The sequence below is a fragment of the Amyelois transitella genome, chromosome 9, assembly GCF_032362555.1.
Source record: "Amyelois transitella isolate CPQ chromosome 9, ilAmyTran1.1, whole genome shotgun sequence".
NCBI lineage: Eukaryota > Metazoa > Arthropoda > Insecta > Lepidoptera > Pyralidae > Amyelois > Amyelois transitella.
Genome location: NC_083512.1, coordinates 3422847 through 3433931, shown reverse-complemented (window position 1 = coordinate 3433931; position 11085 = coordinate 3422847). Strand labels below are relative to the sequence as shown.

The 11085-nt window shown below is 37.1% G+C and overlaps 1 protein-coding gene across 2 annotated transcripts in view; it reads left to right on the top strand.

The window, feature by feature from the left end:
• The first annotated feature begins 8176 nt into the window (after positions 1-8176).
• The window catches only part of LOC132902073 (uncharacterized), a 44838-nt gene continuing 41929 nt past the window's right edge, over positions 8177-11085 (top strand). The window contains exon 1 of one of the 2 annotated variants that reach the window (XM_060945830.1): positions 8177-8729. In XM_060945830.1, coding sequence (XP_060801813.1) covers positions 8215-8729 — 515 coding nt within the window. In that variant the 5' untranslated portion in view covers positions 8177-8214. Of the gene's footprint in view, positions 8768-11085 lie in introns of both variants that reach the window. The other variant, XM_060945831.1, reaches the window with a different exon arrangement.

The following is an 11085-nucleotide window of genomic DNA, read 5'->3' as shown; positions in this document are numbered from 1 at the left end:
AATCGTTTAACGCTAAATCTATTTCGACGTAAATTCAGACAATGGCAGTTAAATACATACATACGTATATTGTCACATCTGTATCTCTTGCGGGGTAGACTGTAACAGTATTGAAAAGATTGATAGGCCATGTAGCTGAACGTGGCTTAATGATAGAATTGAGATTCAAATAGTGACAGGTTGCTAGCCCATCGCCTAAAAACAGAATCCCAAATTTATAAGCTTATCACTTAGTCGCCTTTTACGATATCCATATGAAAGAGATGGAGTGCTCCTATTCTTTTTCTATTGGTGCTGGGAAGCCTGGTACAAAATGCAACAAAATATTTTATCTATATATATAAAACTCTTCCGTTACTGAGTGACTGACTGACAGACAACGCACAGTCGAAACTACTGGTCGTAGACAGCTGAAATTTGGAATGTAGGTTCCTTGGGATATGTAGGGGAGCACTAAGAAAGGATTTTTGGAAATTCAACCCCCAAGGGGGGGAAAAGGGGTAAAAACGTTTCTATGAAAAATCTTATTCCTTGGGTTTATAAACTTGAAACTTGGCATGAACACGTACATAGGCAAGTAAATATGTTTGACATTATAAGTTTTTTCAAACTACCCTCCAATCGTGATTTAGGGGGTGCGATTGGTTGGCTGATTTATTAACGCACAGCCGAAACCGCTCGGTATAGGAGTCTGAGATTTTGAACAGAGGTTCCTTTAGTAACATAAGTGAGCACTAAGAAGGGATTTTTGAAATGTCAACCCCCAAGGGGGGGAAACGGGATAAACTGAGCCGGGGCTGCGGGAAAGTTCTAACGAGATACCGTGGCCCCGGAACGCAAAGGGCAACTGAAGGAACGAGGTGGGTTTTAGTCAGTAAAAGTCTGACACTCCCTTCCGTTCCACCCAGAGCGGGAGAGGTCATTTGATGATTTCCCATCCTTAAAAAAAAAGACTTTGTATGACAACTTTCAGTCGTCTCTTTAACATACATAATAACATACATAATTATGTACATACATGCATAACATTAATAACATCACGCCTTTAAATCCCTATTTTGTGTTAACACTACCCATACAAACAGCTAAAAGGAAACAAGTGAAGAGACGAAATTTGTCCGCATCCATTTTCACCTAAATTCTTAACGTTAATGAGATTTACTTTTTATTATCAGGTCAACCTAATAGCCTCACATGTACGTATAAATTCGTAAGAATTTTCTTTCAACTCCTAACCGTTGAGGAAATGTACCTTCCATCATCAGCTCATTCACATGGGATGATGACTATCAGACTATATTTGTTTACACATGTAATCGATAAACTCCGAAACTACTGAATCGATTTCAAACATTCACCATTAGAAAGCTACATCATCCCTGAGTAACACAGGCTATATTTAATTCCAGTTGTAACAAGATTTCAGCCTGTGGAAGAAAAAGCCCTGTCGAGATCATTAAAAAACGGTATATATAACCGAATTACACGTGGGCGAAGCCGCGGGCGGAAAGCTAGTTTCGTATAAATTTCTCTACCTTCCTTATGGAGGTGTCCATAGTTTTATTCACAATCGTATTATTTTCAAATTTAAAAGTCAATTCTAGACGGTCGGTCAGGTACTACAATCAGTAACAACGGAAAATCTTTGTGAAATAACATTTTATTCGGATTTGGAAAATTTCCCGACAAATTAACAAACGATGTCTACTATTCCATTACGTACTTACATAGCACTTAAGTTGACCTTAGAAAAGTTATAGGCTCGCCAACTTTTATGTCTCGAAGTCCATATATCTTAGTTCCATCGTAGGTATAGACCAGCAGGGTCAAATGAGAGTAAATGGCTTTTCTTTATAACACCTTTAAAGTGACCGGTTTATGGAGAAAAGAGCTGACATTTATCCTTATAGGAAACTAAGTTAAAAGTCGCGGGAGGTCGCTTTGAGCTGAAGATTCCGTGCCTTATTGGAGGGAAAATGTATAGAGATTGCATTATCTTTGGATATTCTAATTTGATTTCGTTTTCTTTGGGAGATAAAATTGTTAATTCGATAGTGAAAGAATAGTCATTATTTAAATACTATTTCATGTTTCACAAATTACACGGGTTTTGTTTAATAACGCACAAGATTAATTTATTAAACGGCTTAAAAAAGGTGATTCTCAGTTTGACCTGATATATACGTATGTATGTGTGTTTGTCCGCGATTTTCTTCCATTTAGTTGAATCGATTTTGATGCGGTTTTCAGATAACACTAAGGAGACGGTTTTAGAAATTTCACCGACTTCATAAAAGACGAATATCGATTCGAAGTGGTTCCCTTTTTACAAAATTTATTGTGAGGAAGAGAGCTACATTCTCAGTAAATTATTTTATGATAAACATTTTTTATTAAAACTAGTACTAACTACGTGTTAACAAAGGGGAAAGCCTTTTTACGGCTCGGCCCTATGTTTGTGCGAGACTCCTGACACCTAGTGTGCCTTCTTGCCATTTTGGCGGCATCATGGCATACCTTATATTTGTAGTTTGTTCGAATCGTGTTGTTGTTACACGATTCTTACGATACTGAAACCATGGATAAGAGAACAATTTTCTTACGTTGTTCAGATTTGGACTAAAACACAAACGTAATCACGAGTCATCTCATTATATTTTAATGATTTTATTTTATAGCTCAAAAAAGATGTTTACATGCACTTTTTCAATGTATAGTAGTACCTTATATGAACGAAAGGTTAATGCTCTTGTACGTAAGCATGTGAATTATACGGTGGTTAAGTGTAGTCGTAAATAAAAGGAAAAAAGCACTCTTTAAATTGAACCCTTAAAAAAGCTTTTAAGATCCTAACTATACGTATGTACGGAACAGTAATTTATTTTGACTCTACGTGATGTTCATCACAATAAGTGAATAATCGTGAGTTTTTGAGACCCGTGGATGTCGTAAAAGGCGACTAAGCTTATAAACTTGGGATTCTTTAGGCGACAGGCTAGCAACCTGTTACTATTTGAATCTCAATTCTATCATTAAGCCAAGCAACCGAACGTGGCCTATTAGTCTTTTTAAGACGGTCGGCTTTGTCTATGTAAAAAAAATCGGGTATTCTTCCAAAATAAAAAGAGAATGCCATCAGTAATTTCGCAAGCAATATCCAGGATTTCAGAATCATTACAAACTTTCGTCTTGAATAAACATGAATTCAGTTGAAGTGAAACATGTAATAGAAATACACTGTCTTAAACAAGCCCTGGGCTATTTAAACTTCCCCTAAATGTCGAGGGCTTGGCTCTGCGTAGGCGTAAAGCTGCTGTTTGGACAGCAGCGACGAAGCGAGAGGCGGATTTTATTTTAAAATTAACAGTTAATGTTTTATATTCTTAAGTCTCGCAATAGAAGATGTCACGAGCAGAAAATTACTGAAAAAATATAACCAACAATTGTTCAGTGGGTTGTACTTTCAGGAATACTTGAACAAACATTTAAATATAAAAAAAACGCAGCCTTAGTTAGACTTTTTGGTGGATATCCTTGAATTAGCTCCTTATTAACGGCAACGCTTATTAGTACCTTTCTTTTCTGTGACTGTCCTGAAGGCCTCTCATTATAGACTCTATAGAGGAAATTATATTGTTATTAAATCTTCCAAAGCCTGATAAGTATGCATAGTGTGTTTCGGTTGACAAAAGATTTGATTATTCTTTGTTCAAAATTACCTATATTTAACGTTTGTTTTACTCCCCTAATACCTATCATCTCTCAGTCATTTTCGTAATTGCTGAAGGCCGAGGTATTTATACTCGTACATACATACACATACAAACAATCACGTCTATATCCCTTGCGGGATAGACAATGCCAAAAGTCTTGAACGGACTGAAAGGTCTCGTTGAGCTGTTTGGCTCAATGATAAAATGATAAAATATTGTATTTTTCTAGAAGAAAGAATGACAGATAGAAGAGGGAACCTCAAGTTATACGAAGCGATATCGGTTTGATCTGCGTAAACGTGTTAAGAGGAGAACATTGTTATTATACTATGTAAATGGGCTTTTTCCCTTTAGTCGACTCTTACAACAACTAAGAGTCGTTGTGCTAAAGTGTCAGGGAACCAGACGGTAAAAATTTAAACTCACTAATGTAAATTGAGACGAGAGAAATAATAACACTATGATGATCACATTGACTGCATAATTAAATCATTGGTCAGATAACACACATCTGAAGGTATCAATATACTCAATTGACTTAAGGATCCAATCAGGGCAAGCAAACATTGGCTCCAATAATTGGCCATGTCAATAGTTCCAAATAGCTTTGGCTCGGTCATTTGTAATCTCAAGGGGTAATGTGGAAATTTTTCTCAACATTTTGCTGAGCGTTTTTTCAAATATACATACATATTATCACTTCTAATTCCACTGCGGATTAGCCAGAGCTAATAGTTTGGAAAGATTGATTGGCCACGTTCAGCTGTTTGGCTTAATGATAAAATTGAGATTTAAATAGTGACAGGTTGCTAGCCCATCGCCTAGTAGAATTCCAAGTTTATTAGCCTATCTTTTAGTCGCCTTTTACTACATCCATGGGAAAGAGATGGAGTAGTCCTATAATAAATACTATATTAGTTTACTTTAATAATTGTAACAAAAATAACTCATACTATACTTATGCTAAAGGCGGCCTTATCTCATAAACAAACTCTTCCAGGCAACCACAAAAAAATTTAATGAAGAAAGCATTTATACCTATTTTTTACCGTACCTATTTGTTCATATTAACAACCCTTAACAAAGTGATATAAAATAATAATAAAAAGATAAATTAGGTTGTCACTATTTGAATCTCAGTTCCATCATAAAGCCATACAGCTGAACGTCGCCTTCAGTCTTTTCAAGACTGTTGGCTTTGTCTACACCGCAAGGGATATAAACGTGACTATATGTAGTATGTAAAAAATAACATGGCGATACAATTCAATGTAAGTTTGGTGTATTTTTCTTGTAGCCGTATGTTCATCTAATTAGTCCCGACCGGCCGTCGATCTATCATCTAACTTAGTCCTCGAGTAATAGTAATCGAGTTTACTAGCAATTTCTGTTGTACTTTTATTATGACAAAATATGTTGTAAGTAGGCACACTGAAAATGTTTTCAGAAGAAAGGAATATGTATCATTTGTGATAACTCGCTTGAGAATTTTCCAAAAAAGGAATTCCCAAAATTCTACCTACCTTTATCATTATTTTTGATTTAATCCAGCGGGAATATTGGGAAATCCTTTTTTAGTATACTTATCCCTTGTCTACGTAAGCAATTATCGCGTTAAATTTAAAATTTCTACACTAGTGTAGAACTGACTAGTCAATCAGTTTATTCCTTAATGTTATACCTAGATACTAATGAAAATCAGTGAGCGAGTGTTTTTCGATTTTATATATTGATATGTTTTAAAGTAGCCAAAGACCGATAACAAAAGATTTCATGAGAATTTTTCCATAACGAGTGTTCAATAGTTTGGAAAAAAGTCATAGTTTGATTCGAAAATAATCTCTTTGGAACACAATAGCTCGTCTAACAAATCTTGATTCTCTTAAATTTCGTTACGATTTTCTATTTCCTACAAATAAATAATATGCGAATTAAAATCCATTTGCTGTTAAAAGCTTTATGAAGGTTGTATTTTTGCATATTTTTCCTCTGTTCAATCCGTAATCTATTTGAAGAGGTTTCAACTTTCCTTTTTATTTTTCTGTTTGAAATAAAAATAAAAACTCGCTCGATATTATAAACCTTTCTGAAACTGTCGTGCCGTTTTGTTTTATTTTTTTTTGTCAATATTATTTATTGAAAGACTTAGTTTCAACTGCGGTTTCGCCCGGGTGAAAAGTATCTACCTTATTTATTTATTTACCTTATGTCCTTTTTGTAATTTTAAGATTTACAATAAGATCAAATATAATTAGCTTTCAGTTACAGTTTTAATTAATCTGTTCGATATTTATATTAGTACATCTGATTCCTCCCATTTCTCACCACAATAGAGCGATGCAAATGATTTTAGTCAATTTTATAGACCGGAGTGGTTCGTCCTTATCCATTATTCAGGACTAGGGATTCTAATAAGTGTCGTAGGGTCAACAGCGGGCTGCTGAAAAAATACAATCAAAGGTTCAGTTCAAACAAGATTTGCCTTAGAAATTCTTTGGATTTTTATTCTATGTATGAATATTGAGGTCATGTGGTTCACGAGTAATATACATACTTTTTTTTTGTTTGAAATAGTATATAGTACAATCGCCATATTTAATTTAGTTGCACATGCATACATACACATATGTAATCACGTGTTCATTCCTTACGAGGTAGACAGAGTCAAACGTGGTATTTGATGTGGGTTTTACTTATTTATTTAGGTTTTGATTTTTGTTTACGTAGACATAAATAAAAATTATAATATTTTCTATATTACTATAATTTGTGTTTTATTTGCGTTCTGGAAAGAGGTGTTATTTTAGGTTTGTATGGAGTGTTTAAAATGCATTGAGTGAATCATTTATTTTGTTTATAAAAAACATTGTAATTAAATTAAAATCGCACAAACACAGAAGTTGTACTACTTATATTTCCACGCATCAAAGGTAGTGAGTGAGGCTTCGTATCTTATCTGGGGACGTCCGATAGCGTCCCGCCGTCATTGTGTTGTAAGTATTGTACTCTATTTGTTCATCAGTCGCGTTTCAAACGCGTCTGACAGCGTAAACTTGCGACTTGACTATTCTTTACATATTTCTTATGATTATAGTTTTTCACGGAGGAAAATTGGACTGACTGATTATGTGATTTATTAGGTACATAGATATATATTTTACTTTATCTCTTATGTGGTTAAAACCAACGGTGTCGTTTAGTATCTTTTCTATATTTTCAAGATTGGTGGTTAAATAATTGTACTTTAGTAACTAGTTTCAGGCCAATCGCCTAACAGAATAATCCAAAGTTTAGGAATAGCGTTTTGAATCAATCACAAAAGTCACCGTGAAGGAAAGACAACGCATACTGAAACCGACAAAACATTCGTAGAAAACTTTTATTTTGCGGAAAGAGTTTTATAATATTTTCATATAGGCACAAATGTAGGTAGTGAACATTTAAAAAAATCAAACTTTTGTGAATTGAAAGTCACGGGCAAAGGCTTATGATGTAAGTGTTTAAAGTGTTTCCTTATTTGAACCCAGAAACCGTAAAAACAGTTTTGGATTTCTTTATGAGATTGCTGCTTAAATAAATTTGACAGTATTCTTAAGATATTTCCTCTTGTAAAGAGAAATTCAAATATTATGCTTTATTAAATGAAAGCTTTTAGTCAATCTTCCGGTCAAATATTCGATGAACTTAGAGGCTATCTTTATAAGGAGTGGATTATTGCTTCTTGTAAAACTAACTGCTTTAGCAAAACCTCAGATCTAAAATAAATGTTCAAAATTGAGTTTAAGTTGGTTGAAATGAACAGTACGTATATTTGATTGATGTAAAGGTAAAGACGTGGCAGCACATTGTAACAATGTGTTGGTTGAAGGCACGGGTGTATGTGGGTGCCTATTCTGCATTGAATAGTGTCGATGTGGCGGCCTCGCGACAACTTCGCTACTATCTGTTTCGTTTCCCGCCTCGAGACAATTTAACTTGACAACGTGGACTACACAACAAAGGCGGCGCGCTCTATTTAGCGCTCAGCGTCTGCCAATGGGACAACTGCAGATATTAAATGCCTTTTAACCACAAAATTGTTTACCAAACAAACCGCTTCTGAACAAATCTGCGAGGTCGTTATCAGGTCAAGGTTTTGCCGAAACATCTGAAAACTCAGAAGTTCTAAAAATACAACTATTTTCCACGAGTGAATTACCCATACGTTGGGAGTTTTCGACGTTCGAGTGGCAAAATCAACATTTACATAAAGTAAGGTGCTGAAGGGGAAGTCCAAACACCCTTAATCGGGTAAATACGGAATCGTCATCTACTCGAGTGAGGCGAGAGCATACCTCGTGATGTGGATGTAGACGAATATTTAGTAAGCGTTCTTTGTGAGATCGGGGACGAGTGTAAACATACGAGGCGGGTTGCGCGCGGCGCGGCGACGGCGACGGCGTGACCACTCGGGGAGGGATCCGGCACTCGGGCGGCCGCCGCCGCGCGCTCCGCCCGCACCATGTCGGTGCGCGTAGACCATCGGGATCGAGACCGATTCTCGAGACATTCTTCCCGCGCTTCTGTCGACTTAGCTTTTCCGAGCAGTTCTGCTCGCGACCACTCGTTTAGGTCTGTGCATTCGGCCCGCGTGCCGAGAGTAGCTAGCGATGACTTGATGGTGCCCGTGCGCACGCTGCGGTCGGCATCGTGTCGCGTAACTCCGGGCGCCCCTCATCGCCTGCGCCGCCACCATTCCTCGGCAGCGGAATGCGAGCGCGCTCGGCGTTCGCGCCGTCACACCTTGGAGCTTCCGAACAGCCGGGGGCCCAGTGTGCGCAGCAGGTCTCCGGAGCCGCCCCCGCCGCCCGTCGAGCCCGAGATCCCGCCCGAGGAAGCCGGGAAGGAAGCGAGGAGACGGCGCGTGGTGGCAGCCGTCGCGGCGTCGTTCTTCGCGCTCGCGCTGGCGTCGGTCCTCGTGGTGGTGGTGACGCTGACTCACAGCTATGTGCTGCGAGCTCACAACCAAACGACCAAGTACTACACGTTCTCCGTGCCGCCGCACCATCCTCTCAGTGAGCCCCGTTCATGTTGCCCCACCGTCGCCCCTCCTGCTTCGCATGCGACTGACTCCGACCCCGAGTGCCAGGGGCTGCGAACGTCTACGGCCAGCCTCGACTGCCCACCGCTACAATATGCGGTACTTTACTGAGAGTATAGTAACACATACAACAGCAGACAGATTCTGGTGACTCATTTGGCATATGTCAATTGAAACCGTCTCTAGAAACTTTGTTGAATGGGAAATGCTGTATGGCTTTCTCGAGGAGTTTGTAGACAGGTTACAAAGTTTCTAGATTTATATTTACGAATTTTATTTACGGTTTAATTGGTTTCTGCCGAGTGACGACTCAAGTTTACAGAACACACTCGCTACGCACGTTCGCAACCCCCCCTTCTGCATGTCTAAGTAGTAGTATCATTAGAAAAGTGTTTGTGATGTTACGTAAATTATACAGGTTGGTTTTTAACACAAGCCAAGAGATCACTGCCAAAGTACATCATCAAAAGGTATCTCTAGTAAATTATTACTAAACAAAAATCTAATAGCGAAGCATTCATATTTTTTTTTCTACGAGGCCTACGCACTTTATTATAAAAGTTGTTCAATTTTTATATAAAGTTGTGGTAAAAATTGGCTGGTGTTATACCCACTCTGTATTTACTAACTTTGTTTTATGTGAAACATCATATATTTAATAACTCTATAAAAATATTAACAAATGAACCATGACTACTTGTTCTTATTTGAGTGTATCAAGTTAATGCATAGGTATATTTTTACGTCAGGCAAGGGAACTGTATATTGGACTACAGTACCATGAAAATCATTTAAGATATAGTACGAGTACTCTTTATACAAAATATTTAATGTAGTAAGAGGTTAACTTAAAAATATCTAACACTGATGAAAATCACTTCACACACTTTTTTTGTCATCTAAAACTTGTACATCAGGTCATTTTAAGCACATTAAGTAGTGTCCGATAAGCAGCCGACTGTAAAACGTTAACAAAAACATAGCCATTTCACTTTTTCACATCAAGACTTTAACATCATTTTAACCCTTTTCTCTCTAGAAAAGAGGCCTCAGGGATCATCATCAATCATTAGTATAGGGTTTAATACAATGACAAAAAAATTAAGGTTCACCATTTATAAAGGAGAAATAGTCGTCTCATGTAAAATCACGAGCTATACATTGACGTGTCTTTGCTGACGGCTAAGCGTGTCACCCTTTTCAGGTGCATTAGCTAGCCCTTCTTAATAGCCCTCCATCGGATATTAATAGACCACCTAGAGAGCCAGCGAACGAGTCATCAGATTTATCGGAAAACACTTTCATAGTTCCATTAAAATGGTTGTAATAAAATAACGTTACTAGCTTTTGTCTGTAACTGCGTATGTGTTTTTACGTTCTATGAGATGGTTGAAGTCATTTTTACGTCATGTTGATAGTTCGTCGCAGCTAAATTTATTACTTACATAGGTGCTAAACGATTCTTTCCCGGAGGTGTGAGTCTTTTACTAAGCGGATACATGTTTCACTTTCCATTTATTATTTTATTTGTAAAGTAATATAAAGAAACTCTTAAAACTATAAGAAAATCTGATTAATATAAAAATAGTTCTTGCGGGATGAAAGTAAGAAACAAGAATTAACGTTACAGAACAATGCTAGCGAAAGTTAAACGTAGTGTTATTTTACTGAGCAACATTCATTTCAAACAATTCCTTACAATACGACTAAAAAGGAACAAATAATTTTGCTTCTTCAATATTATTGTGAATTTCTTGATTGGCTGCAAATAATAAAATCTGTTCCAAGACGAATTTACTTTTGGTGGAAAATTACAAAATATCGAATTCCTTTACTTTATGGAATTCCCGCTTTTCTCGGGAATCTAACAGGGGTTAATTCACTGTTATCCTGAAGAAATTGCGTTCTTTTTAAAAGTTATCTATTTTGGGAAACATTGTTGTAGTGCAGAGTTGCATTGATATTTCTTCTCTTCTTCTTCTTCCTCTCTTATATAGCCATTTCCAGATCACCAACTTGCATTTTGGCTTTATTGCTTTATTGCTTAACTCAAGCGTCCAGTAGATTGGGGTTAAATTATGAACAAGGTTTACATGATAAACTTTGGATTCTTCTTTTAGTCGATGGGCTAGCAATTTATCACTATTTGAATTTCAGTTCCAACAGTAAGCTTTACAGCTGAATGAAGCCTTTCAGCCTGTTCAAGAAGCCTTTTTCTGTTGTCTCTGTCCAGCAAGGGATATAGACGTGATTATTAAAAATGAATGAAAGTGGGATTACAGTCTTTTCGGG